General features: G+C 54.8%; 3 protein-coding genes across 12 annotated transcripts in view; 2 read left to right on the top strand and 1 right to left on the bottom strand.

The window, feature by feature from the left end:
- LOC120403678 (maestro heat-like repeat family member 5) overlaps positions 1-27,535 on the top strand; it is a 141,589-nt gene that overhangs the window by 87,040 nt on the left and 27,014 nt on the right. The window lies entirely within an intron of this gene.
- LOC120403680 (PHD finger protein 7-like) lies at positions 35-17,506 on the bottom strand. 4 transcript variants are annotated; one of them, XM_039535150.1, is made up of 6 exons: positions 17,485-17,506; positions 11,841-11,991; positions 11,294-11,407; positions 10,772-10,893; positions 8,993-9,154; positions 35-272 (listed from the first exon to the last, which is right to left on the bottom strand). In XM_039535150.1, exons 1-6 carry the CDS (start codon positions 17,489-17,491, stop codon positions 79-81), a joined length of 750 nt encoding a protein of 249 aa, XP_039391084.1. In that variant the 5' UTR covers positions 17,492-17,506; the 3' UTR covers positions 35-78. The 4 variants fall into 4 exon arrangements, with proteins under 4 accessions (XP_039391084.1, XP_039391086.1, XP_039391085.1 ...); XM_039535151.1 differs by lacking the exons at positions 35-272; positions 17,485-17,506 and adding exons at positions 6,070-6,128; positions 14,030-14,098; XM_039535153.1 differs by lacking the exons at positions 35-272; positions 17,485-17,506 and adding exons at positions 6,087-6,144; positions 14,030-14,098.
- LOC120403682 (C-C motif chemokine 3-like) lies at positions 15,817-25,541 on the top strand. 2 transcript variants are annotated; one of them, XM_039535156.1, is made up of 4 exons: positions 15,817-16,198; positions 16,760-17,042; positions 23,956-24,073; positions 25,397-25,541. In XM_039535156.1, the coding sequence occupies exons 2-4, from the start codon at positions 16,874-16,876 to the stop codon at positions 25,506-25,508; spliced, it is 399 nt and encodes a 132-aa protein (XP_039391090.1). In that variant the 5' UTR covers positions 15,817-16,198; positions 16,760-16,873; the 3' UTR covers positions 25,509-25,541. The 2 variants fall into 2 exon arrangements, with proteins under 2 accessions (XP_039391090.1, XP_039391089.1); XM_039535155.1 differs by lacking the exons at positions 15,817-16,198; positions 16,760-17,042 and adding an exon at positions 19,947-20,229.

Genomic DNA, 27,535 nt, shown 5'->3' with positions numbered 1-27,535 from the left:
GAGCTGTGCAGCATTGACAGACACGTCTCAGAACAAAACTGTACTCGGATCTAATTTTCCGTGGGGGTTTCTCTGCTGCTATGGACTGCACAGACCTACAATGCCCAACAGCCATGAAATCCCTGGGGAGCTGGTCTTCCGGCAAAATAGCCATTTGAATCCACTCTGTGTGTTCTGGGGGGCAACCCCTTGCTCCGGCAGGGCTGGGATGTTACGGAGAGGAGCAGCGGCAGGGAAACCCCGGGGGTCCACAGCTCTTCCCAGCACTGGTGCTGTGAAAGAAAAGAGAGAGAGATTGCAGCGAACCCCCCAGGGAGCGTTCTCACCCAGCGTTATCTGCTTCCCCAGGGGATTCCATTTGCAGACAAGGCTGAGGGGGGCAGGCCATGTCTGCTACGGCCCTGCACACTTTTTCTCATCCCACCTCTGGCTTCTCTGGAGAGCCTGCTGCTCTCGGCAGGTGCCGCGTGAGACTGTGACGCTGGCAGAGCAGGTGCCCGCTCATGCCAAGGTCCCTGTCTCCGCTGAACACTGCCAAATACAGAGCTGGAAACAGTCTTACTCCCTTGTGTATTAGTGTTGTTAAAATAGGTATTCGAATTATAAGAATGTGTTTAGCGTTTAGACTGCATTAAATGCATGTGAGTTGCTGCAGCTTTAATCTAATGTAAATCTCTGTATCCTATCTGGCAAAGTAGTATTTGGGCAGTTATATTGTAAGCCTCTGTAATTGTATAAATCACCCGACTGGAGAGAGAGATTAACTAGTGTGACGTACGGATCTGCAACGTCCTGCTTAGCAGGACAGGCCCATCGACACCAGATGGACGATTGTGGAACGTTAAAAAGGACAAAAGATTTTGTTGCTCTGCTCCCCCCCCAATGAAGATGCGTCATGCAATTGGATTCCTCACATCCCTTGAGTTTGCAGCTCAGCGCACGTGAGAGGAGGGGATAAAACCCTAACCCGGAGGCACTGATTATCTTTGTGCTGCTTGGAGTCTGGGAGGGGGAGGGGCCAAGGTTTGTTAGGCATAAGCAAGAGATCCCCAGTTGTTTAGTCTTAAAAGACACATAGAGCTTGTTTATTATAGACTTCTGTTACCTTCTGAAACTTAAGATCGTAACTCATTTGTGTGTGTATGTTCACCTGCTTTAACTGTGTCAATACCGCTCTAGTTTCTTTTTCCTGTTAATAAATCCCTATCGAGTTTATTGTAGGATTGTCTACAAACATTGTCTTTGGTGTGAGATTTAAGGTGCCATTGACCTGGGGTAAGTGACTGGTCCTTTGGGAGTGGAATAATCTGAATCTTGCCATGACCCTTGGTGTAAGGGACCATCCACCAGAGTTGTAGCTCCCCTGGGTGGCGAGACAGATCGGAGTACCCACGGGGACTGGCTGTGCCTCCGTGGTTAGGCTCTTTTAGTACCTGAGGAGTTTGCACTGGATGATTGGTTGGTGAAATCTAAGTGTAGAACTCACAGCCAGTGTGGTGTTTGTGCCCTGGGGTTGGTACGCACGCTCCTGGGTCCCGGCAGGCAGCGGGACAGAGATTAGCTGTAGGGGTAACAGTTTGCAGAGGTGCCCAGACAGGGTTTTTAACCTTAGCAGTAGAAGGGGCTGTGGCCACAGCATTGCTCAGCCCAGGCATTCCAGGAGCACTAGTCAGCCTGACTTCACAACCCTGAGCTTTTTTCCTTAAAGTTACCCCAGTCTCCCATCCCCGTAGTGTTTGGGCATCCCCCAGTCAGCACCTCGTGAGGCAGGGCTCTTATCCCCACCGGACAGCTGGGGAGATGAGGCTGAGAGAGACTAAGGCCCAGAAGCTCAAAGGTGTTCAGACTCAGTGGAAGTGAGGTCACACAGGGAGCCTGCGGCAGTGCGGGGCCTGAAGCCAGACTCCTGTGTCCCAGGCTAGAGCGCCGACCTTCTGGTGTTTGAACCTCGAGGGGTCACGCTTCAAAGAAATAACGAAAGCCGGGAGTCCCCTGGGAGCACAGGAGTCTGGGAGCTGGGGCTTTAAGCAAAAACACCAAAATCATGAGCTGCCCGTGCTGTGACACTGGGTTTGTAATGAATAGACCCTCTGGTGACGTCTGCATAAGGACCACAAAGGCAGCAGGCCCGGAAAGAATTTGTACCATTGGTGTCAGAGGTCATTGCACCTGGGAGGCAGCAGTGCCTGCAGACGTGCTGTATTTACACGTGCAGTCACTAGAGGGCGCTGGCGCCACTGTATTGGTGCCTTGCACCTGTTGCCCAAGCACCTTAGGCTTAGGCTGAGATTCATTTCTCCATTGCCACAGGCTGGGTCCTGCCATCTGGGCCCTGTGCTGCGTCGGGGCTGTGATGATTGTGACGCTGGAAGCAAACCCCTCCCAAGCAGCCTGGCACGCAGCACGCTCCCTGCACCACCCAGCTGCCCACCCTGCCCCTCTGCAGACCAGCGGGTACAGCCAGGACCCGGTCCCTTCCCCACGCTGGCTGGGGGCTGTCTACTTGGTCCATGTGCCTCTAGCCGAACAATCTGCTGCCCTAAGCCATCGTTCCTGGCAGCCTCCTCCTCTCCCTCCCCTCCGGGGGCGGACCCCGATCCAGCCCCTAATTAGCAGCCATAAATCAGACAGCTCCACTGGTGCTCCCCGGGGGGGTCTGCGGCACACCGAGGGGATCACCTGAGCGGGCAATGCCGTTCTCACTCCTGGTGGCGTCGCTCACGCTGTGAGAGCTCATGGGGACATTTCTGTAACACACAACAGCCCATCCGTTAGTCCAGTAGCAACCCACGGGAAGCTAACGCCGCCGGGCCGCTCTTCAGCCCCAAAGATTTGAAAGGGACGTCCCGAACCCTTGAAAACCGCCACTGGGACTGGGTTGCGTTAACCAACCGCTGGCAAAAGGCCAGTGAGAGGAACCGCGGGGAAGCTGGATTACATACGAATCAGCATGTCTGGCCGGGGCATCCCGGCATGTTTAGAGATAAGCTACTGACTTTATCAACCCAATGGCACGTGGCTTTGAAAAGCCAGAGGGGAAGTGAAGTCCTAGAGCTTGTCTGCAGGGGGAGATTTACTGGATCAGGATGTGAATTGAACTAAACTTCAATTAAGGCCAATTTTATTCCAAATGACAGTGTGAACATAGGGGATTAATCCAGTTTAACTAATCAAGTTTTAATTCACACCTTTACTGGATCCAGATTAATTTTCCTGTGTAGACGAGGCCCAAGATAGAAGCAAATGAGCTGCCACTCTTCAAATACAGTAATGAGAGATCCTTAAAGTCCCTCCTGGAAAATCTAGCTTTGATTTCGAGTAAGGTAATGGCAGAAATAATGCGTGGAGGCATCAGCGATGATGGGACCGTGAGCAAAGAACAGTGCTGGGGGTTAGGTGAGGCAGGCTGTGCCCGCAGCTGAGGAGATGGTCAAGATTTCCTACAGTGATGAGCTATTTTGAGGGCCCATCTTCAGACACATGCAAGAGGCCTTATTTTCAGTGCTTATTCTCACCCTCTGAAAATCGGGCCTCTTTAAACTGTGTCGAGTTGGGGCCCAAAAATCGAGGGACCCAAAATCGCTGGGCACTTTGGAAAGTCTTGGCTGGGTGCCTGAGCCAGTCGTGCCCAGGGCTCTCGTCCCTGCACTAAGGGGTGCCACAGCAGGGCGTGGCATCGAGGGAACCTCTGAACCGCGGGGAAGTGCCACATTGTGACTTGCTCTCCCTCTCAGACACCAGTGGCAACATTAACCATCCCGAGCGAGTTCACAGTGTTCTATAGGGATGTGTATTGTCCAGCGTCGGGGCCCATCTCTTTCACCTCCCCCAGGGACACAGCGCAGGGGATAAACGGCAGGACGCCACAGCAGCAGCGGGGGCCAAGCTGGGAGTGCTGGGGAGCCCCAGGGAGGAGAGAGAGCGGAAGGAGAGCTGGAGCCATGGGCAGAGAACTGAGATCCCGCCTGAGACAGTGAGCTCCAGCCAGCAGGGAATGCAGGGCGCGCTCTCAGGAGCTGCCCTGTCTCTCGAGGGACATCCACACCTTGGCAGCTGTACAGCCACCTTCTGCCAAAGCAGGTGAGCCGGTGGGTGCCAGGGAGAGCCCGGACGGCAGAGGTGGGAGAGGTGAGCGCTGGTGGGGGGGGAGGTTGCATTGTGTCGGGGACTCGAACCCCAACAGCGAAGTTCGTTGTCTGACCGCAGAGTTACAGACAACACCAGCAAGGTCCAAAACAAAAGCTCTTTATTGACAAGTGCACGTGTCAGTAAAGAACTGCTCGTATCCGAAGAGAACCAGCCCCCTCTTTACAGCTAGTATTAACTTATATAGACAGTTTTATTACGTCATAAATTATTCACTTCACACAACCCATATCCCACCCCCCTTTGGTTAGTAACAAAGCCTAATAACAAAGCACATCTGTCTTTCTTTATAATGTAAGCAAGTTGTGATGCCCCAGCAACTTTCTTATCAGCATAGTTGCCAAGCACCAGACACTGGAAGACAGGAGTTAACGCAGCTGGTAACTTGAGGAATGCACCTCCCTTTCGTATCTCACTTTTTCCCAGGGCTTTATGAAACATGCTGACTTCAGTCAGATTGACATAACTGGTTTTTGTGCTACATCTTTATTCAGGCCTAACAATCCCCCCTTTGTCCCTAGAGGACCAACGGGACTCTTGGGACAACAAATGATCGCTTGGCAGGGCACAACCGGGTTACGGTTTCTTCAGTTGCAGACGAAGCTTCAAATCGCCTTCAGGGGTAACAGTTCATTGGTCTGGGGCACTGACTATAAATCAGGTAGGTATACCAAGGGGTCTAATGTCCCAGATGTCTCGGTAAATCATTCAGTCCCACACGCCTCCTCCCCATGGACCCGGCAGGATCTGGTATGTGGGAGCCCACACCCACCCTAACCGGTCCAAATGCTTGGAAGGAGCACTGTGAATGTCCACACTTCCATCCAGAAAGTGTCCAAGTATGTCTTCATGACCACAGATCAGATGGTACTCCTGTGTGTCTGTAAGGGCAGTGGGCCAAGTCCAGTGCTCAGGATCAATTTAAACATACTAGATCCCACTGCAATGCCTTTCCAGCCTCAGTGATATTTAGTACCATCTCTGTCAGTAACTTCTGGGTCACAGAACTAAGGGTGGAAATGACATGTAACTCACCAACTCCAGCCTGTACTTAAGATAGCTGAGCATCAAAAATAAGTCTAGTGGCCTTTTCTAGTTGGCCCAATTTCTCATCATTTTCTTGGCCTTTAAGAATATTCCAAATGGCAGTGTACCATTGGCCCCTAGACCACAGGGATTTGGTCAATTCTCTTTCTTTCCAGAGGAAATAACCCAGGCCCTCTGTTGTGCTAATCTAATGGCAGCCCCTTGTGAGCAATCTGGGTATGTAAAAGCGATCTGAAAACTGGATAAGGACAATGCTATTCAAAATGCAATGAGGGAGGGCAATACATGCTGAAGGATTTATCCAAAACACAGGGCGCAGCCCGTAGAATAAACCCCAAAATCCAATTAATACCACAGTTCCAAACATAAGTCCCACAAATTTCTTCCTGCCAGTGTGTAATTGTTTGTTTCTTCACCAGGGTCAGTTCTTAATGTTCTTTTTGGTCAGGAATTCCTGGACTTTGGCAATGTCAGTGGAGTGAGTGTTTTTTTCTTCTTTCCCAAAACAGATGTAGTTTAGCATTCTACAGAGAAGAGATGATGAGTACATCACCCTGTAATGGTTTTGCTTCCTTTAGAAAAATTCAAAGGCACAATAGATTTGTCCGTGGACAAGGGAGAGGTTCAACCAGCACGTTACCTTGTCCTTTTGCCATGCTGTTCAGAAGCACAATAGAACTAGAAAAAAAGAATAGGCTTATCATCAGTAGGAGAATTCTTCTGAGGTGGAGGGGTCTTTTTGCAGAGAGAATCCTGGGTCCAAACAGTCAGTCTTTGGCACTTCACAGCGGTGTTGGTAGTCAGCAGGACTCAATACAGGCCTTTCCAGCATGGAGCCAAGGCAGTCTTTCGTTGATGGATCTTTATGTAGACCCAGTCTCCTGGTTCCAAGGGGTGGGAGGGCTGCTAGGATCTTTGGGTTGTTTCTTCTTTACCTGTGAGAAAAGAAACCTAACACATTGCATTAGTGTCTTTGCAGAGTTTACAAATTTTATAGCTGCATGGGCAAATTTAAGTCCCCCCCCTTGTTCCTTTTGAGGGTTAGCCAAGTCTTAGCTGTGAGGAGTGTCCTTGAACAAAGTCAGTGTCTCAGCTTTAAACTGAGCATGTTATCTATTTTTTTTTCAGTCAACTTGTTTTTTTTTTTCGGTTCCCTTCTCAGCTTTTTTTTTTTTTTTTTTTTCTGAACCGTTTCTTTCCATGGGTACCAACGTATTGCACTACCAGTTAGCTAGGAGGATGGGCTTTTTAAGTAGCCCCCACCCTTCTGGTCCTTTCCCTAAAACATTTCTACTCACAAAACTACTCGAGTCCTCCCCTGTGAGACTTGCCACCTGGGCAAAACACATGGCCCACTGGCGTTGAACTATTCAATTTCCTCTTGTAGCAAACACACTGCTGTTACGACATATGCTGAGCACAAATGGTTAAATTTTAACAAGTCCCTGAAGGACTGGTACTTGCTTAGCCAGGGCTTCCTTTTCTAACTGGAAATCCTGTCTCAAGGCCTGCAACTTGCCCTGGCGCAGGTTTGAGTTGCCGCCTGGTTCATGATCCATGCTCTTAATTGCTCAATTCTAGTTATCAAGTACACATCTCGGCCCTTTTCTCCAACTACTCTATTGCCCAGTCCTGCTACGACTGGGGGCAGATCCACCTGCCACCCTTCCGGTCAACCAGGGTGGAGAGAAAAATGCTAAACCCCTCTCCAGTTCTCAGACTTACTGCAGCTGAGAGTAGGCTCACCTTTAATCATGCAATCCTCAACATATAACACCAAAAGTACCAAACAAAAGAAACACAAAACAAAGGTAAAACAGATAGATGGTGTAAATTCTATAGGGCTCCCCTATTCTCAATTGCTCACCAAACTGTGACAAATTTGTTACCAATTTATCTACTGCAGGACGTTGGGGGAACACACCATATAATCAAATTTTAAAGCTTAATTAAAAATAATAAAACAACAATGAAGAGTGTTGGGAACGCTCCCACATTACTCAGGAAGAACATGAATACTTTAACCCTTAAGCCACTTTAATACTCACACATGTCCAAACTGGCCACGTCTGTATAACGTTCAGAGAAGGGGAATAGGCAGACGGGAGATTATCCTGTATACAGCTTGTCCAGAATTTCCAGCATGCTTCTGCTCTTGGGAAAGCTGTTTTTTACACCCTGGAATCTCCTGCAGTGTCTCTTTTAGAGAGTCCAGTTCAGATTCCAGCCCGTGGCTTCTCCAGTTTCACCAAGGCAAGCTGAATTTCAAATTAACCCGTTCCTAGACAAATTGCTCACACTGTGTCAGAGGCTTTACTTTGGTGATTAAAAGCTCCTTTGAGATATATGATCTTATCTAGATTGAAGGTACCTTCTAATGGGCATTGTTTAGATAGATTTTCACGCGTGTAAAGATTCCAATTCTTTAAATACCTGCAGGTTTTAAGACCATAATGTACGTACATGTAACATGCTGGGGTACCCTTAGGGGGTGAGGTGGAATATTTAGACTGTCCCTCCCCCATTTTCCACACACACACACACACACCAAGGCCATTATTTCCTATTACCACAATGCATCATATCTTGCTGCACAGTCAATAAATTCAGATGGCGTGAGCCCAAGAGAGACAGATGTCCCCACGGACAGTCTTCCTCCCAGTGTGGCTCTGGGGCATATGCTGGGGGATTTTTACAAGAGCTCTCCATACAGCTTTAAACATACAGCTCCAAAAGCTACCTGGTTCCAGAAATCTTCTTTCAATCTTTAAGTATTAGAGACAATGGGGCGTCCCCCAGACACTTACTGCCAACTTGTTCCATTTTGTAAGGGGACTCTAACCCCTCTTTCCCGCGTCAAGGTAAAGGGACTCTAACCCCCACCTCCCGCGTCGAGCGCTCACTTACCTCTCCAGGGGACTCGAACACCTGGACTGGGACTCAAACCCAGGCTGGGACTCTAACCCAGACTACTTGGATCCTGTGCAAACCTGGACTGGGACTCTAACCCAGACCTAAGTTGTCAGGGACTCTAACCCCGACAATCTGCACTGGGACTCTAACCCAGGCAACCTTAACCCTACTCAACGGGTAGGTGGATGTTGCTGGATTTCTACGAGCTTCAGCTGGTTCACAGAACTCGCCTTATCGCCGACGCAGAGATCAGATTACCAGGCAAGGCTCCTCTAAATCAGAGGATGCGCGCTGCGTTGCCTCAGAGTCTGATCCCCCGCCGGAGAGTCAGACAAAGTCCCGACCGGAGTCGCCAAAGATGTCGGGGACTCGAACCCCAACAGCGAAGTTCGTTGTCTGACCGCAGAGTTACAGACAACACCAGCAAGGTCCAAAACAAAAGCTCTTTATTGACAAGTGCACGTGTCAGTAAAGAACTGCTCGTATCCGAAGAGAACCAGCCCCCTCTTTACAGCTAGTATTAACTTATATAGACAGTTTTATTACGTCATAAATTATTCACTTCACACAACCCATATCCCACCCCCCTTTGGTTAGTAACAAAGCCTAATAACAAAGCACATCTGTCTTTCTTTATAATGTAAGCAAGTTGTGATGCCCCAGCAACTTTCTTATCAGCATAGTTGCCAAGCACCAGACACTGGAAGACAGGAGTTAACGCAGCTGGTAACTTGAGGAATGCACCTCCCTTTCGTATCTCACTTTTTCCCAGGGCTTTATGAAACATGCTGACTTCAGTCAGATTGACATAACTGGTTTTTGTGCTACATCTTTATTCAGGCCTAACAATTGCAATAAACCACCAGAGAATGACGGGCTCACAGACCTGTAGGTAGCAGAGCCAGGGACCGGGGCAGCGAAGGGTCTTCACTTGCGGGGACGGGAAAGTCTGGCTCTCGGGGTGTGGTGGGTCCTGGCCTCCTGCCTCTGGTTCCACACGCAGCCTGGCTGGTTGCTGGTCTCCCCGGGGCGGAGAGCTGGTGGGATGCTGGAATCAGAGGCAGATGGGTGACCGTCACCGCCGTGCAGCCCCCTGCAGAGCCCAGGAAAGCCAGCAGTGCCCAGCACTAGGCCAGGAGAGGCCAGTGGGCAGCTAGTGGCCCTGTGCTGGAGGAGCTGAGCTGAGCCGCAGCGTGGCAAACGCCCGATGGCTGGCCAGTGGCTGCAATGCTGCGGAGAGGCAGCGATGGGGCTCTCAGAGTCTGCTGCTCTGCCAGTCAGTCTCTCCAGGGGAGCAGAGCCGTGGATTGGGGACCTGGGTGGCACTTTCTGCCCAACATGGGGTCACTCATACCCCCCACTTCTCCACAGGGGCAGACACCTCTGTGCATGGGGTTTGCCCCTCCCCCGTGCAGCGCTATCTTCCCACAAACCCCTGTAAAGGGGCGCTGAAGACAGGCTTCTGTGGCAGTGGGGGCGCAGAGCCCAAGGCAGGTGCCCCCCGTGTCCCACAGGCGCCCATGACCTGCGGGGACTGTCCCATGGAGGTGCTAACCCCACCCCAACAGAGCAGGGCAGGAGTTGTTCCTCATGGGTGTGGTGCTGGGCTGTCTCCCCTCGGGGAGCGGGGTGATCCGGCCCAGTGCTGCCCACTCCCCATGGCCACATTTCTAATGGGACCCCTCAGGCGGGCGGCCGGGCACGTGTGTGCCCAGGTCTGTGCACACGCCACCTCCAGGCTGGCCGACAGCAATCGACAGAACAGCCAATGGGCCCCTAGAAAGGGACGGCTGAGGTTTCTGGCGGTGCTGCCGGCTGCACTGCTGGGCGTGTTCTTCCGGCTCGGCCAGGGCGTCCCCGTGCCGCCCAGCTGCCTTCGCCGCAGCCGGCACCGCCCAGTGCGCGCCTGGGAGCCCTGTGGCCCCCCCACGCCATTTCAAAGGGCCCAGGGCCATGGGCGGTGGGTCTCAATGGCAGGGGGAGGATGGACCTCCCCAAACAGCCTTGCGTGGCCCTGCCCACACTCAGGCCCCTTCCTGCTTCCTGGGCTGCGCTGCTGGGGGCTCTTCCCCCCAGGCTGGGGGCTAATGGGGGCCAGCCTGTGCTCCGGGGAGGGGGGTGGGGCGCGTCTCTCACTCACCCTCCCTCCCGGCGTTCCGGGGCTGGCGGCACTTGGGCGGCCTGGGGGTGTGTACGGGGGGCTGGCTGCCACGCCGGGTGGGGGGCTCCGGCGGTTAAGGCGGGGCCTCAGGCAGAAGGGGGGTCTGGGCCGAGGGCGGCCTCCCCAAACCCGGGGTTCACCGGCCCCCATCCCAGGGGGCCCCCGGGCCCTTGGGCAATACCCCCTTTACCACCCCCTGTTGGTGGGCCTGGGGCCAGTCCCACGCTCCCAGGGGTTACAGAGCCCCCCACGGGGGAGGCGGCTCAGGGCCGGCTCAGGATTTAGCCCTTAGGATCCAGCGTTCAGCCAGGAATCTCGCCGGCCCCGATCCCAAGGCCAGTGACGGACTCTCCTCGACTGCAATGGGCCTTGGGCCAGGCCCTCCCAGCACAGCGCCTTCTCCTCCCAATGCCCAGCGAGGGAAACGGCCACAGTCGTCAGCCCTGAGCTCCCACCAGACAAACCCAGGGCCCAGCACTTCCTTCCGTTCCAGAGGCGCCTTACCCGCCCCTGCGGGCTCCGCGCAGTCCTCACACTCCCACGGGCCCCTGGTGGCCCCCAGCGAGGAGCAGCGGCGGTGGGTCCCCTGGGAGCCACACGAGCTGCACAGCAGCAGCTGCCACGGGCTGGGAAAGCAAAGAGGTCGGTGTCGGCGACTCCCAGCTGGAGGGCCGGGAACGGCCGGAGCGAAGGTGGGATGATGGCCCAGATCCTCTGAGGTTCCCCTTGGGTTTCAGTGGCTTTTAGGAGCCTAAATACATCTGAGGATCTGGGCTGCAGCCCCGGCTCCTCCCTGCAATGAGATGGCAAAGACCAGAACAAAGGCACCCGCCTCCCTTCACGCCAGCGGGCCGGCACACCCCATCCGCCAATAGCCGGCCATTGCCGTGCAACGCCTGCTGGGCTACGGCTGAGCTGCCAATGGCCAGCAAGGGGCGGGACCTAGACTGAATCCAACCCCACCCCCTCCCCGGCACAGCATGGACCATGCGCCCGGGGCAAAGCCCTGGGAGGTTAACTGCCTACCCATCGTCTGCGGATTGCTCTCTGCCGCCCACGTACAGGCAGCAGCCGGCATCACAGCGGCTGTGTCTGTGATACTGGTCGCTGAACGCGCCGTCTTCCTCCCAGGCGGCGTCCCTGAGGGAGCAATGGGGGGAATTAGCGTTCCTCTAGCAGGCATCCACAGGGTGCTGGCACTTCAAATGCTGGGTACCAGGCTGCAAGCTGCCCTGGGGCAAGGACCATGTCTTTCATCTGTGTTTGTACAGCACCTAGCGTAATGGACTCCCGGTCCAGGTCTGATGCTGGAAGCAGGGGTGGCTCTAGAAATTCCGCCGCCCCAAGCAGGGCGGCACGCCGCAGGGGCGCGCTGCCAGTCGCTGGTCCCGCGGCTCCGGGGGACCTCTTGCAGACGTGCCTGCGGAGGGTCCGCTGGTCCCATGCCTGCGGGAGGTCCACCCGAGCCGCGGTACCAACGGACCCTCCGCAGTCATGAGGACTGTTTGACTTGGAGAGGAGGCGAGAGGAAGCTGCCTGGAGAGGTCAGTGAGGTTCGGGAGAGAAGCCTGACCTGGAGATGTGGAGTCCCAGGATGGAGCAGGAACCCCGAAAGGACCCGGATTCAGATCCCGAAGAATGCTCTGAGTGATGAGGAATGGGAGGCAGGGATCCACGCGCTGGTGTTTTGTATTTTGCCTGGATCTGCACATCTCTTATGCTGTCTAAAGTGAAGTGTGATTGTGTTAGAAACCGCACGCAAGGTCTCTGCCTGCTTCAACCGTGGTGTGTCCCTGCAGGGGTTAACTGTTCGCCGGGTGCCTGCAGGATGGAGCTCTGGGAGGGGTGTGCCCAGGCTGCTGGGGGAGCTGGCAAGAGTCTCAGGGCTCAGAAGAGGGCGCTAGATGGAGGATCGGCACCCTGGGAACGTGTCTCGAGACCCAAAGCCAGAGGCAGTGTCTGGCCTGGGCTCAGACTCAACATGCCCAAAGCACCTGGGTCCAGCGTTGGGACGCAAACACAGCAGCCTGGCGAGTGTCCGGAGGGGGCACTTGACCGGGGCTGGGGCAATGGAGAGCTGAACACCCAGCCAGGCGCTCGGTGCAATGGGGCTCTGCTCCGGGTGGGTCTCTGGGTGTCACTGGGTACAAATTATCCTAACCGCCAATGCTCCCCTCCCCTGGCCTCTTCCCCCCAGGCTTTGTCTGGCTCTGAGGGCCCAGGATCTTCCACCCTCACTGGGCCGGCCCTTCCGCCAGGCGTATCCGCGGAAACAGGGGCCTGCTCACTATGTAAGGTACTGCCCTGTGTGCGGGTGTAGTGTACACCCCCCCAAACACACACACTGTGCTGTACCCACACAGCCACAAACACACACGCTGTGCTGTACACACCCCCAGCTGCCCCCAAACACACACACACACACTGTGCTGTACACACACACACACACACAAACACACACACTGTGCTGTACCCACACAGCCACAAACACACACACTGTGCTGTACACACCCCCAGCTGCCCCCAAACACACACACACACACACACTGTGCTGTACACACGCAGCCACCATCACACACACTGTGCTGTACACACCCCCACCTGCCCCCAAACACACACACACACACACACTGTGCTGTACACACCCAGCCACAAACACACACTGTGCTGTACACACACACAAACACACACACTGTGCTGTACCCACACAGCCACAAACACACACACTGTGCTGTACACACCCCCAGCTGCCCCCAAACACACACACACACACACACTGTGCTGTACACACGCAGCCACCATCACACACACTGTGCTGTACACACCACCACCTGCCCCCAAACACACACACACACACACACACATTGTGCTGTACACACCCAGCCACAAACACACACTGTACACACACACAAACACTGTACACACACACAAACACACACACTGTGCTGTACACACTCCCACCTGCCCCCAAAGACACACACACACACACACTGTGCTGTACACACACACACACAAACACACACACTGTGCTGTACACACCCACACACTGTGCTGTACACACTGAAACCCAAACACACAAACTGTGCTGTACACACCGACTCCCAAACACACACACTGTGCTGTAAACACACACACACAGAGTGCTACACACACACACACACACAAACAAACACACTGTGCTGTACACACTCCCAACCCCCCTCAAACACACACACTGTGCTGTACACACACACACAAACACACTGTGCTGTACACACCCCCATCTGCCCCCAAACACACACACTGTGCTGAACACACCCCCACACACGGTGTGCTGTACACACCCACACACCCCAAACACACACACTGTGCTGTACACACACAAACACAAACACACACACTGCTGTACACCCCTCCAAACACACACACTGTGCTGTACACACCCCCACCTGCCCCCAGACACACACACTGTGCTGTACACACACACCCCAAACACACACACTGTGCTGTACACACACACACAAACACACACACTGCTGTACACCCCTCCAAACACACACACTGTGCTGTACACACCCCCACCTGCCCCCAGATACACACACTGTGCTGTACACACCCCCCCCAAACACACACACTGTGCTGTACACACACACAAACACACTGTTCTTTACACACCCACACCCACAAACACACCCACACTGTTCTTTACACACCCACACCCACAAACACACACACTGTGCTGTACACACCCACACTCACACACACACACACACCCCTACAAACCCTGCTCTCCCCTTGCCAGGTCTCGAGCCTGCATCCACTGTCTATACTGCTGTGTTTGTTCCTGTAGCGTGAGCCCGACTCAGCTGACCTGGGCTCTGAGCCTCACTGCAGTGGGTCTTGCTGCTTGGTGGATGCAGGGGCGGCTCTAGGCACCAGCTAAACAAGCAGGTGCCTAGGGCGGCGAAATTTAGGGGGCGGCGAAATGACGGGCGTGTATGTGCCCGCTTACCGGAAGAGCGGCGGGAGCTCTTCCCCGGCTGCAGAGGACAGGCCGCTCCTCGGCTTGTCCCCGCGGGTGCACACCAAGAAGCGGCCCCTCCTCTGCAGCCGGGGAAGGGCGCGCTACCAGCTCCGCCTGAGGAGGGGTGGGGGGGGAAGGGGAGGGGAGGGGGTTGCTTACCGAGGAAAGGCGGGAGCCGGTAGCGCAGCCCTGCCCGGGCTGCAGAGGAGGGGCCGCTCCTCAGCTTGTTCGCGCTGCTCTCCTGCGGGCAGCGGCCACCCCCCACCGTCCAGACCAACCGGTAGCCAGCTGCGGGCCGCCTCCCTGGGGGGGGCTAGGGCGGCGCTGCGCTGCTCGGGGCGGGGGCTCGGGCTGCGGTCGGCGCCGCTCGGGGGGGGCGGTGCTCTTCTTTTCTGCCTGGGGCGGCAGAAAAGCTAGAGCCGGCCCTGGGTGGATGTGCCCTGTGGATGCCAGGGCGCCCTGGGAGAGGGCAATCCTTGCTGGCAGATGCTAGCCGGGTTCCCTGCTCTGGGTGCCGGCGGATTGTGTCTGAGGGGGAGGCTGCAGCCCGTCCCCCTCTAGCTCCCAGCCCAGCCTCACTGCACTGAGAACCCCTGTCCATGGTGCCAGGAGAGCTGAGCGGAGCCCTGCTGCGGTGCTGGAAAGCAGCCGGGCCTAGCGGGGATACAGCTGCACCGGGCACAGGGCTAGGGAGGGGTGAGGCAGGGGCTCAGCTTTTCTCTCTGAGCAGGAGCCAGTTATCCCAGGACAGCGCTCGGTTCCTCTGGCGTCTCCACCAGACTCCGGGCAGGGTTTAGAGCCAATATCGCCCTGCCACAGCGTTTCCCTGTGAGCCAGATTTCCTGACAGGGACTGACCTACCTCACACGGAAAGGCGAACACATGTGGTGTCCCGCAGCTAGGCAGGGACCCACACCAAACAGCCCCGAGCTGCGGGAAGGTGGCCCCTAGCACAGGCTGGGCCAGAACCATGGATCTGTCTGATCTAGGCAGAGCTGGAAATGCCACCTATTAAGGTTGCCCAACACTTTTTATTCAAAGTCCGTGTTTTCATTTGCTCAGCATTTCCCCAAACTTTAACCATTTCGGCATAAATTTCCCAGGCCAGGTGTCTGCCTCAGGCTGATTTTTTCTGGAGAGTTTCATTGAAAACAATTTCAGCCAGTTCTGATGACGAGGTTGGGAAAACGCAACCGTCTGTCAGTCACTGTCCCATGGCGAAGCGACGGGGCTCAGAGCAGGGGTGTGGCGTTCGGCTGGGGGGGTGCCCTTGGGACAGAGAGAGTTGCGTTTTGTGAAAACCTGCCCTCGGTTAACTCAGTTACAATCCTCTTGAGAACTCACTGGCAGTTGTTAGAATTTTTTCAGCTGGGCAAAACACTCTCATTTGCTCCAACCTTGTTACTGGAAACGACGGAACCGTTTTTGCGGAGACTTGCCAATCAAATTCAGCCTGGGGCAGACAACCGGCATGGGAAAATTCAGCCAAAACGGTTAACGGCCTGTCTGGTTTCCAAATGCTTTAAAGAAGTGCCCACAGCCTCACGATACACGTGCCACACGCGTCTGTCTGGTGTGCACAAGAGTCTCATTCCTTGGAGGCCATTTCGATGCCTACCTACCGGATCTGTGTGTGCAGCTAGGTATTTAGTGGCCGGATTCTGCTTGCTGACACATGGGTGTAAATCTGGAGTCTTTCCATTGGAGTCCAAGAAACTTAACTGCATTTACACCATGAAACGACAGCAGGATTTTGCTCCTGGACATCTAAACAGCTTGACCTGCACCCCAAAAATACTGTGAGGGTATCACCCTCCCAAGGGGGTGGGGCTTTCTCCTCCTCTCGCATCCTGGACGCATAACAGGGAAATGAAGCTGCTACTTCTGCCACTGCAGCGTTTCAGGCCCAGAGAGCGAGTTAGAGACCTGTGAGTGTAGTAGAAGAGGACCCTGGTTCAATCCCCTGCCTCGGTGGGCTATAACAGGGTGTGCTGGCCTAGGACTGTGCTGGGCTCAGTTTCAGGCTCTGCCACAGAGTCCCTATGTAATCTTGAGCAAGTCATTTAATCTACCCCTGGCCCTTGGCGTACCATGGGGCTGAGACTTCCCTGCTTCCCAGGGGGCTGAGGATGAAATAGGTTCATGACCGTGAGGCACTCAGGTTCTATGGCCCTGGGAGTGCATCTGCAGACAGCTCCCCTGCAATGTACCTTCGCACACACAATGGGCTGGATTATGCATCATTTCTAAGGCACGCTGGCCGGTGTCACTGGCTGTGTTTGAAACAGGCCTGCCCAGGCCTTCAGCAAACACTCGGGCAGAGAATCGAACCTCATCCTGTGTGGTTTGCAAGTGACTAAATTTAAACCTAAAACCCTCTGCCTGCCCCTCTCCGTCCTCCCCCAGGAGCATGTGCAGGGCTGGCTCCTTATCTGCAAATCAGCAAGAGACTTTCCAGTGACACTGCTCTTCTGTCTCCCCGGCCACAGGAGCGTGGGGACATAGGTATTAATAGATGATAATGAACGAATGGAATAAGTATTCATCCAACATGGAAATTCCAGCACCATCATGGGAATCCCTGCTGAGGGCTATAAAATACCATGGCCGGCGAGGGGGAAGCCAGACCATTCTCGGCCACCCCAACCTGCCAGAATCTGCCTGCTGCTGGTGCCAGAGCCGAGACACCCCGCCTGGAAATGAAGGTTGCCTCCTTAGCCCTTGTAACACTGCTCCTTGCGGCTCTCTGGATGGAAGCCCAGTCGTTCAGCTGTAAGTAGCGGGTCAGCCCCTTTCTTTCTCCTCGAGACCCCAGCTTAGACAAGGCGATCAGGAAGGAAAGCTACCCACAGTGCAGAGGAAGGCTGCTCTCAGAGATGAGGGAGTGGGCTGGGCGCTGGGAGATCTGGGTCCGATCCCACCTCTGCCACAGACTCTGTGCGCCATAGCTGAGTCACTGGGGCTGGGATATCTTAGGCCTTCCCATTAAAGGGTGGAAAATCCCCAGGGCAGTTTTGAAAGCCTCAGCCTTCGTCTCGCCGTGGCTCCGTTCCCCATCTGGGAAATGGAGCTCACGATTCTCCTTTTGTCTTGTCTGTTTAGATCATGAGAGCGGAGCCCATGGCTCTGTGCAGCACCCAGCACAATGGGTTCCCCCCCCCCATCTCTTTCAGGGCCTTTAGGCACAACTGAATCTGAATCCTTCCTGCCTCACCAGACATAGCTCAGGGCAAGAACAAGGCTCCAGGATCCCTGCCTATCCCGGCCTGCTCTGTGCATATCCTCTATTGTTAAGGCCCATTAGGTTTCCCTCACTGAGCTGTGTCTGATGGATGGACTCTTTCAGTGAGGCCCTTTGTGGATTCCTCTGGTTCATTCGTCACCCACACCCCAGATATTGCCATCTTCTTTTCTGGAGCAGTTTGGAGCTTAAAGGGGTGTCAAATTCTCTGAGGAAACTCAGCACACTTTCAACTTTGGGGGAAATTGATGCCATTTAATGTGCAGTGTTTTCCTGAGGCATTTGCTTTCGACGGCATTGAGAGGCCTGTCTGCACCTTCTGATGGATTTTCAGCTTTCACATCAGGCTGTTCAGGGGGAAATAACACCTCAGTGTATGGTTTGCAGATTGCGCTGCAAGTTGTAGATTTTCAATGGCCAAATCCTGTTGAAGCTGGGGAATGCGGCGCCATTTTGTCAAATCGTTACATTAGTTCCTTCCGGTTCTGCCCCTGGCCTCTCTACAGCTGCAGTGCACATCTATGGACAGGAGATTCAGGCTTTGTGCTACCTGGGGGGTGGTGCTCAGCCCTGGGGCTGGCAGCAGAGCCCGTTCTTGGGGTTACTTTCAGAAGGGCCTTGCCATGCGTGGAGCTGGCAGAGAATTGCCCATCAAAGCCACTGCCTGGCAAATGCTTTTCCTCACAATGGAATTTTTCACAGAACAAATACTGTTCTCATCAATATTTTTCAGGTTTTCATTAAAAAAAACACACAGAAAAGGGAACATTTTCATTTTGGGATTTTTCAAAGATGTCTTGATTTTGTTGAAAACAAAAACAATTTTGGGGGCTGTTATTGCTGAATTTTTCCCTGGGAAAAATTAGGGTTATAACTTTCTAATAGCACAAAACCAAACACCCCTGCCCCACCCTTCCTGAGGCCCTGCCCATGCCCCGCCCCTTCTCCAAGGCCCCACCCACTGCTCATTCCATCCCCCTCCCTCCCTCGCTTGCTCTTCCCCACCCTCACTCACGTTCAGCGGGCTGGGGATAGGGTTGCAGGGGGGCTTGAGGGCTCTGGCTAAGGGGGTGGGCTCTGGGCTGAGTCTGGAGATGAGGGGCTGAGGTGCGGGAGGGTGCTCCGGGCTGGGATCAAGGGGTTTGGAGGCAGGAGGGGGATCAGGGCAGGGGGTGAGGGTGTCAGGGGTGCAGGCTCCAGACGGCACTTACCTCAAGCAGCTCATGGAAGCAGCAGCATGTCCCCCCTCCAGCTCCTACACAGAGGTGCGGCCAGGTGGCTCTGCGCACTGCCCTGTTCACAGGCACCACCTCCGTAGCTCCCATTGGCTGCGGTTCCCAGCCAATTGGAGCTGCAGGGGTGGCACTTGGGGTGGGACAGCATGCGGAGCTCCCTGGCTGCCGCTACACGTAGGAGCCGGAGGGGGGACATGCCGCTGATTCCGGGAGCTGCGTGGCACAGAGGCTAGCAGGGAGCCTGCCAGCCCCACTATGCAGCGCTGCCAACCAGACCGTTAATGGCCCAGTCAGCAGTGCTGGCCGGAGCCGCCAGGATCCCTTTTCAACCGGGTGTTCCAGTGGAAAACTGGACACCTGGTCACCCTAGACAAAATAGATCCTTTCCTGACCCATTCTAGGCATAAGACTGGAACCACATGGGACACCCGTACAGCCAGGGAGACCAGAGATCTCCCAGGCTGCCCATAGTTCAGTTCCACTCAGCTACTTCTTTCCCCACACACCCTGGTTGCTCAAGGCTGCCTGGCCCTGATCTAGTGCCTCCCCAGGGAATGGGCATGAGCTTGGGCCCAGCAGAGCGTGGGGAGCTCCCAGTCCAGGTGTCCCACTAGAGACGTGCGGACTCACCCCTGCGGCGCCTCCTGCTGGTCTCTTCCGGGAATTAGCTCTCTAGCCCCCAGAGCGTCCTCTGCAGGCCGGTGTTCCGCTACCACTTGGTCCCCGCATCCCTCCCAGACCCAGTGCCCGTTATCTGGGGCACTGCCCCCTGGCAGTAACTCCTCAGTCTTAGGGTTTCCCCTCCCTGGGGAACCCCCACCCACTATCCCCACCTTGCCTCAGTATCAGGCTACTGCCAGTTATCGTCTAGCCCCACGCCCTGGGGCAGACTGCAGTATCAGCCACTCAGCACTGGCAAGGAGGGTTTGGACCTGCTGCCTTGGCCTACCCCTGGGCTGCCCTTTGCAAGCCCCAGTACCTGTTAGCCCAATGCTAGGCCGCAGCCTGGGGCTTTCCAGGAAGGAGCTCCCCAGCTCCTCTGCCTTTCCCCAGCCCTGCTCCACCCCAATACCCTGTCTCTAGCTCCCTCTGCCTGCCCCTCTCCGTCCTCCCCCAGGAGCATGTGCAGGGCTGGCTCCTTATCTGCAAATCAGCAAGAGACTTTCCAGTGACACTGCTCTTCTGTCTCCCCGGCCACAGGAGCGTGGGGACATAGGTATTAATAGATGATAATGAACGAATGGAATAAGTATTCATCCAACATGGAAATTCCAGCACCATCATGGGAATCCCTGCTGAGGGCTATAAAATACCATGGCCGGCGAGGGGGAAGCCAGACCATTCTCGGCCACCCCAACCTGCCAGAATCTGCCTGCTGCTGGTGCCAGAGCCGAGACACCCCGCCTGGAAATGAAGGTCGCCTCCTTAGCCCTTGTAACACTGCTCCTTGCGGCTCTCTGGATGGAAGCCCAGTCGTTCAGCTGTAAGTAGCGGGTCAGCCCCTTTCTTTCTCCTCGAGACCCCAGCTTAGACAAGGCGATCAGGAAGGAAAGCTACCCACAGTGCAGAGGAAGGCTGCTCTCAGAGATGAGGGAGTGGGCTGGGCGCTGGGAGATCTGGGTCCGGTCCCACCTCTACCACGGACTCTGTGCGCCATAGCTGAGTCACTGGGGCTGGGATATCTTAGGCATTCCCATTAAAGGGTGGAAAATCCCCAGGGCAGTTTTGAAAGCCTCAGCCTTCGTCTCGCCGTGGCTCCGTTCCCCATCTGGGAAATGGAGCTCACGATTCTCCTTTTGTCTTGTCTGTTTAGATCATGAGAGTGGAGCCCATGGCTCTGTGCAGCACCCAGCACAATGGGTCCCCCCCCCATCTCTTTCAGGGCCTTTAGGCACAACTGAATCTGAATCCTTCCTGCCTCACCAGACATAGCTCAGGGCAAGAACAAGGCTCCAGGATCCCTGCCTATCCCGGCCTGCTCTGTGCATATCCTCTATTGTTAAGGCCCATAAGTTTTCCCTCACTGAGCTGTGTCTGATGGATGGACTCTTTCAGTGAGGCCCTTTGTGGATTCCTCTGGTTCATTCGTCACCCACACCCCAGATATTGCCATCTTCTTTTCTGGAGCAGTTTGGAGCTTAAAGGGGTGTCAAATTCTCTGAGGAAACTCAGCACACTTTCAACTTTGGGGTAAATTCATGCCATTTAATGTGTAGTGTTTTCCTGAGGCATTTGCTTTCGACGGCATTGAGAGGCCTGTCTGCACCTTCTGATGGATTTTCAGTTTTCACAACAGGCTGTTCAGGGGGAAATAACACCTCAGTGGATGGTTTGGAGATTGCTCTGCAAGTTGTAGATTTTCGATGGCCAAATCCTGTTGAAGCTGGGGAATGCGGCGCCATTTTATCAAATTGTTACATTAGTTCCTTCCGGTTCTGCCCCTGGCCTCTCTACAGCTGCAGTGCACATCTATGGACAGGAGATTCAGGCTTTGTGCTACCTGGGGGGGGTGGTGCTCAGCCCTGGGGCTGGCAGCAGAGCCCGTTCCTGGGCGGTTACTTTCAGAAGGGCCTTGCCATGCGTGGAGCTGGCAGAGAATTGCCCATCAAAGCCACTGCCTGGCAAATGCTTTTCCTCACAATGGAATTTTTCACAGAACAAATTCTGTTCTCATCAATATTTTTCAGGTTTTCATTTAAAAAAAAAAACAGAAAAGGGAACATTTTCATTTTGGGATTTTTCAAAGATGTCTTGATTTTTTTTTAAACAAAAACAATTTTGGGGGCTGTTCTTGCTGAATTTTTTCCCTGGGAAAAAATTAGGATGGCCAACTTTCTAATAGCACTAAACCAAACACCCCTGCCCCACCCCTTCCTGAGGCCCTGCCCATGCCCCGCCCCTTCTCCAAGGCCCCATCCACCGCTCATTCCATCCCCCTCCCTCCCTCGCTTGCTCTTCCCCACCCTCACTCACGTTCAGCGGGCTGGGGATAGGGTTGCAGGGGGGCTTGAGGGCTCTGGCTAAGGGGGTGGGCTCTGGGCTGAGTCTGGAGATGAGGGGCTGATGTGCGGGAGGGTGATCTGGGCTGGGATCAAGGGGTTTGGAGGCAGGAGAGGGATCAGGGCAGGGGGTGAGGGTGTCAGGGGTGCAGGCTACAGACGGCACTTACCTCAAGCAGCTCATGGAAGCAGCAGCATGTCCCCCCTCCAGCTCCTACACAGAGGTGCGGCCAGGTGGCTCTGTGCACTGCCCTGTGCACAGGCACCACCTCCGTAGCTCCCATTGGCTGCGGTTCCCAGCCAATTGGAGCTGCAGGGGTGGCACTTGGGGTGGGTCAGCATGCGGAGCTCCCTGGCTGCCGCAACACGTAGGAGCCGGAGGGGGGACATGCCGCTGATTCCGGGAGCTGCATGGCACGGAGGCTAGCAGGGAGCCTGCCAGCCCCACTATGCAGGGCTGCCAACCAGACAGTCAATGGCCCAGTCAGCAGTGCTGACCGGAGCCGCCAGGATCCCTTTTCAACCGGGTGTTCCAGTGGAAAACTGGACACCTGGTCACCCTAGACAAAATAGATCCTTTCCTGACCCGTTCTAGGCACAAGACTGGAACCACAAGAGGCTGCAGAGCCCTTCGGCCCATGGGTTCTGTGGGACACCCGTACAGTCAGGGAGACCAGAGATCTCCCAGGCTGCCCATAGTTCAGTTCCACTCAGCTACTTCTTTCCCCGCACACCCTGGCTGCGCAAGGCTGCCTGGCCCTGCTCTAGTGCCTGCCCAGGGAATGGGCATGAGCTCGGGCCCAGCAGAGCGTGGGGAGCTCCCAGTCCAGGTGCCCCACTGGAGATGTGCGGACTCACCCCTGTGGCGCCTCCTGCTGGTCTCTTCCAGGAATTAGCTCTCCAGCCCCCAGAGCGCCCTCTGCAGGCCGGTGTTCCGCTACCGCTTGGCCCCCGCATCCCTCCCAGACCCAGTGCCCGTTATCTGGGGCACTGCCCCCTGGCAGTAACTCCTCAGTCTTAGTGTTTCCCCTCCCTGGGGAACCCCCACCCACTATCCCCACCTTGCCTCAGTGTATGGCTACTGCCAGTCATCGTCTAGCCCCGCGCCCTGGGGCAGACTGCAGGATCAGCCACTCAGCACTGGCAAGGAGGGTTTGGACCTGCTGCCTTGGCCTACCCCTGGGCTGCCCTCTGCAACCCCCCGTAACTGTTAGCCCAATGCTAGGCCGCAGCCTGGGGCTTTCCCGGCTAGAGCTCCCCAGCTCCTCTGCCTTTCCCCAGCCCTGCTCCACTCCGGTACTCTGTCTGTAGCTCCCTGCAGCCAGGCCCATCTCCCTCTACAGCCAGAGAGAGACTGACTGGGCTCCTGGCTCACTGCCTCTTACAGGGGCCAGCTGGGCCTGATTGGGGCATGGCCCCAGCTGCAGCCACTTCCCCCAATCAGCCCAGCCTAAAAGCTGCTTTCTCCAGTCACACCCCCCTCTCAGGGCTGTTTTTAACCCCTCTGGACCTGAGCAGGGTGACCACCCCGCTACACCCACGCTTTGGGATCCGAACTAACCCAAACACCAGTGCTGAGAAATCGATCACGTTTCATCCGAGGGCCTGAAAGGCTGTGCTGATGTTTCATGTCCCGCTTGCTGGGTAACATGAGAGGACTCCCTGTTTCTGAAACTAAGCTGGTTCTCTATTAAGAGATCTCTATCACCGAGATCCTGCAACTGCAAGGAGCATTCAAGCCATGTGCACACAGACTGCAGCCTCCTGCAAACTGAGCTCCTCCCTCCAAGTTCCATGCAGGTTGCTACAATCAACATAAATTAATTAACCCCTGCAAACCACTGCCCCCGCCCCCGGCAGGGGTGTTAACATCCTTGTCCCCATGCTACCAGTGGGGAAAGAGAGAAACAGAGAGGCAAACAGCTAAACAATGAGATCGACAGTGACTCAGTGGCAAAGCTGGGAATATTATAATTGCAATATTTCAGTGGCAGTGACAGGCAGAAACCCTCCAGTGCAAAACATCAATGAATCCAATCTCAGGGGTATCAATGGGAGCATCAGATAATTCCCTCCTGACCCCCAGAGACAGGTTTCGCTGCTCCCCAGCACTACTGAAGTCACTATTACACATGATTAATCCTGTCTCCTCAGTTCTTCATTATTATCCAGCGTATGAGAACTCACGCAGCTTCCTTTCTTCTTTCCAGTTGATAGGAAACCCAACACATGCTGTTATGCAAGCAATTTTGTCCGAAAACCGATCTCCCCGCAACTGATCCGGAGTGACAGACCCACGGATCGGAGATGCTCCCGCCAGGCCGTGATGTAAGTTTCACAGGGTGGCAGACGCACGGGGCTTGATGATTTTCTTTTCTCTTGTGTCTGTAACTCCATCTGATCCAGTAAACACGACAGAAAAGTCCTTTCCGGGAGCTGCTCATGTTGTACCTAATCCGCCACCTGATGATTCGCACGCAGAGCGAGCTCTCGAATATACCCCTTTGCAGCAAGGGGTAAATAGTGGTTTCTATGCTGGGATTTCATTACTAAGGCTGGTCTACATGGAAAGTTCCACCCATTTCATTAAAGGTCTGATTTAAAAACCAATTCCGTTAAACAGATGCCAGTGGCCTTGCTTATTTTAGTTACCATCAAAACTTGTTCCTAATCAACCCGCAACACGACACTTTCATGAGAGCATCCACAGGTATTTGCACTGGTTTCCCTAAATCATGTCAATTGCTGCAACTTTCTATGTAGCCCAGCCCTAAATACATTGGGATAAATCATCTGTTACTGCCCAAAGAGTTACTGGAGATCAAAACCGAATGACACATGTAACCATAAAGAAGCACAGTGCACCATGGGATGTGCTCCCCTTGCTAGTTGTATTGTGTGTGTGAACTGCCAGTGTTGTTGCACATTAGCAGATAGCCGCGGGGTCTCATAGTCAGTGTGAACAGATGAGATTCCTCTAGAAAAGGACATTGGAAAGGAGCAATAGAAAAGTGAGAGGAGGGGTAGGTGTCACTGTCAGTGAATGTCTCTGCCTGGCTCAATCAGTTCTGATGCCGTAGTGAGAGACGATCCCAAAGAGCTCTGTGTTTGCCCCAGCTCTGGACGCCTGCACATCAGGATCAAGGTGTCTTGGCAGCACTGATCTTAGGACCTGAGTGCACTGAGTCGTGCGTGAGCCCAGAATTGGACTGGCAGGGGATACCCCAGCCTAGGACCGCAGTGCATTGACAAAGCTGGTGGGGGCTGTGCTGGAGTAGCTGGGAGTGCTGCAGGCCAAGATCATGGTGTATTGACCGGTGGTGTGTGGTGGGGTGGGGCACAGATTGCAATAGGACAAGATGTGGCAGGTCCGGATTGAGGTGTGTGTCAAAGCTGGAGGAGGCAAGTGCCACAGCAGCAGCCCCACAACACTGTGCCTGGGGCCAGGCAGCTCTGTCAGCCTCCTGCACTCAAGAGAACCGATTTCACTGCAGAACCAGACCGTTTCAGGGACAAACGCCTTCGTTCCCAGCGCTCTCACAGTCACTGTCCTGGCCCCATAGCCACGTGAGCTGTGATCAGAGTCCCTGTGCATCTCTGGCCCGTGCCTAAGGGAACCTGCCTCATGGCCCTTTCTCTCTCTATTCACAGTGTGGTGCTGCGGAGGGGGAAGGAAGTCTGTGTCGATCCCAGTGCAGAATGGTTCAAGACGTACAAAGAAAACCAGAAAAACTCCTTAAAGAAACATGGCCTCCGGGTCTGAGACAGCAGCAGCTGGACACGATCTCAGTTTCACACGCTACATTATTTATATGCACTGACGTACCAGTGTACGGTTTAGCTAATTTATTTTTCTAGTCCTGTTAATTTATGCGAAAAACCCCTTCCATTCCCTTCATCCCTTCTGTGTCCTTTTCCCTCCCACTGAACATGTGATGGGGCAGCTGGCCAAAACCACTGTCACTCTCTGCAGACACAATAAAATCCAGTGTTTTTTAACATGTCCCAGTGCTGCCACTGATGTGAGTAGGAAATGTCCCCCCATTTCTGAACAAGGATGGGCCTTGTTGCCGTGGTGTCACTATGGAGATCCAAGGATGGTGCAGGGCAATGTGGTGTCACTATGGAAACACAAGGGTGGTGAAGGACAACCTGTGTTACTATGGAACAACAAGGATGCTGTGGGGTTGTAATGGAGGAGGGAATCAGGGAGTGGACTGACCCTTGCTCACAGGAGGGGTGCGGGAAAGAGGGAACAGGGCCACTCTGAGCTTGTGGGCTCGTTCTGCTCCATCCTTCCCCCTCCCCACCTTTGCGAATGGTACAGGGGGCAGGGCAGAGCTCTGGCTGCTTCCTGCAGCAGCCCTGATTGGCGGCTCTTCCCAGGAGGCAGGGCAGTGGCAAAGGCAGCCAATCAGAGGGAGCTTTCCCCAGGCAGGGCTGGAGTGCCTGGACCCATGGCCAGACTGGCTGCAACCCACTGGTGCCAGAAGTGGGATGGCAGTGACCACAGGGCTGACTCTGCTCTTGCTCTCACCAGGCACTGGGCAGCTCCCTTCCCCTGGGTGCCAGAGTGAGGGAGACCAAAGTCAGGCTGGTGTCCGAGCTCAGGGGTTCCTTTACTGATTTACCTGCTTTCCCCTCCCCATGGTACCTGGCAGAGGAGAAGACATGCCAGGGAGTTACATGCAGTAGCCTGAGGCTCTCAGCCTGGGGGGCACCATAACAGAACAAACGCCAGGGCACTGCCCCAGCCTACCCTCCCCGTATTGCTGTGGGGAGCAGGATCTCGGCTAGGCGGGAAGGGGGTGCGGTGTGAAGAAGGTGGGGAACCCACTGCACTAACCTTTCCCTTCTGAGAACCAAGGCCCAGATCCCCGCTGGGGTTCAGGAAAGAAGCTGGGCCGCCCCCCAGCTCTGCTTGATCTGTTTGCGCTGAATCCGCCCTGTTCGTCACTCTCCGCTCCAAGCTGTGGATCTCATGGACGTGAAGCTGCTGGGATCTCTGGCCTGGAGCTCCTGGGTTTCCCTGTTTTTGAAGGACTTAGGAGAAGGAAAGTTCTTGGACACTAATTCCCCGGGAGCTTGTCCCTGTCCCAGGCTGACAAGACACTGTCGGTAACAGACACATGGCGGGGTGGGAGGCTGTCTAGAATTTTGGGTGCCAGTAGAAACTGCAAATGCGATTGCAGCTACTGGGGTCTTACTGTTTAAGCACCTGGCCCACCTCCCATTGACGCTGAAGACTCTTTCTGTGGACTCTAGTGAGAACTGGACCTGTCCTCTACGGCTAAGAGTCCATAACTTTTAAAACAGCCTTTGGTTTCCTCATGTAGGAGGCCGGGGGCTTGAGGAGCAGGTACCCCCCCTCCCCCAATGGCAATCACCTCAAAGACACCCCCTTAAACTTCCAACAGGCCTAGGAGAAGCCCATCCTCCATTGATATTTGCTCCCAACCTGCTTTCATTCCATCTCCAAAACCCTCCTGCACCCTTAGGATCAGCCCCTCGCCATCCCCCCACGGGCCCAATGCACCCATGTACTCCCTCTTCTCCCGCCCCACTTTCTGCTCCCCGTCCCCATCCCCATGACAACACCGACAATGCTGGGGGGCTGGGACATCACAGACCCCTTCCCTTTCCATGGCACCATTAATGCACAAACTGCCCCCGGGAACAAGCCGTTTGGTTGTGGTTCTTCCTAACAATGTTTGGGGCATTTCTGCCTTTTCCCTTTGGCCTCCCCTGGTGCCAGGCAGCAGCTGAGGTACAAACCTGCATCTCCCTGTT

Source organism: Mauremys reevesii, linkage group 4, assembly GCF_016161935.1.
Source record: "Mauremys reevesii isolate NIE-2019 linkage group 4, ASM1616193v1, whole genome shotgun sequence".
In the NCBI taxonomy this organism is placed as follows: Eukaryota; Metazoa; Chordata; order Testudines; family Geoemydidae; genus Mauremys; species Mauremys reevesii.
The sequence above is the reverse complement of the archived record's forward strand: the minus strand, read 5'-3'. Positions and strand labels throughout refer to the sequence as shown.

Coding starts and splice junctions, on each gene's coding strand:
- LOC120403680 (XM_039535150.1), bottom strand. Junction 10,894..11,293: donor GAGCAATCCGCAGACGATGG/GTAGGCAGTTAA, acceptor TTGCTTTCCCAG/CCCGTGGCAGCTGCTGCTGT. Junction 9,155..10,771: donor CGCGGAGCCCGCAGGGGCGG/GTAAGGCGCCTC, acceptor CTCTGATTCCAG/CATCCCACCAGCTCTCCGCC.
- LOC120403682 (XM_039535156.1), top strand. CDS start 16,874: ATGGCCGGCGAGGGGGAAGCCAGACCATTCTCGGCCACCCCAACCTGC. Junction 17,043..23,955: donor GGAAGCCCAGTCGTTCAGCT/GTAAGTAGCGGG, acceptor TCTTCTTTCCAG/TTGATAGGAAACCCAACACA. Junction 24,074..25,396: donor TGCTCCCGCCAGGCCGTGAT/GTAAGTTTCACA, acceptor CTCTATTCACAG/TGTGGTGCTGCGGAGGGGGA.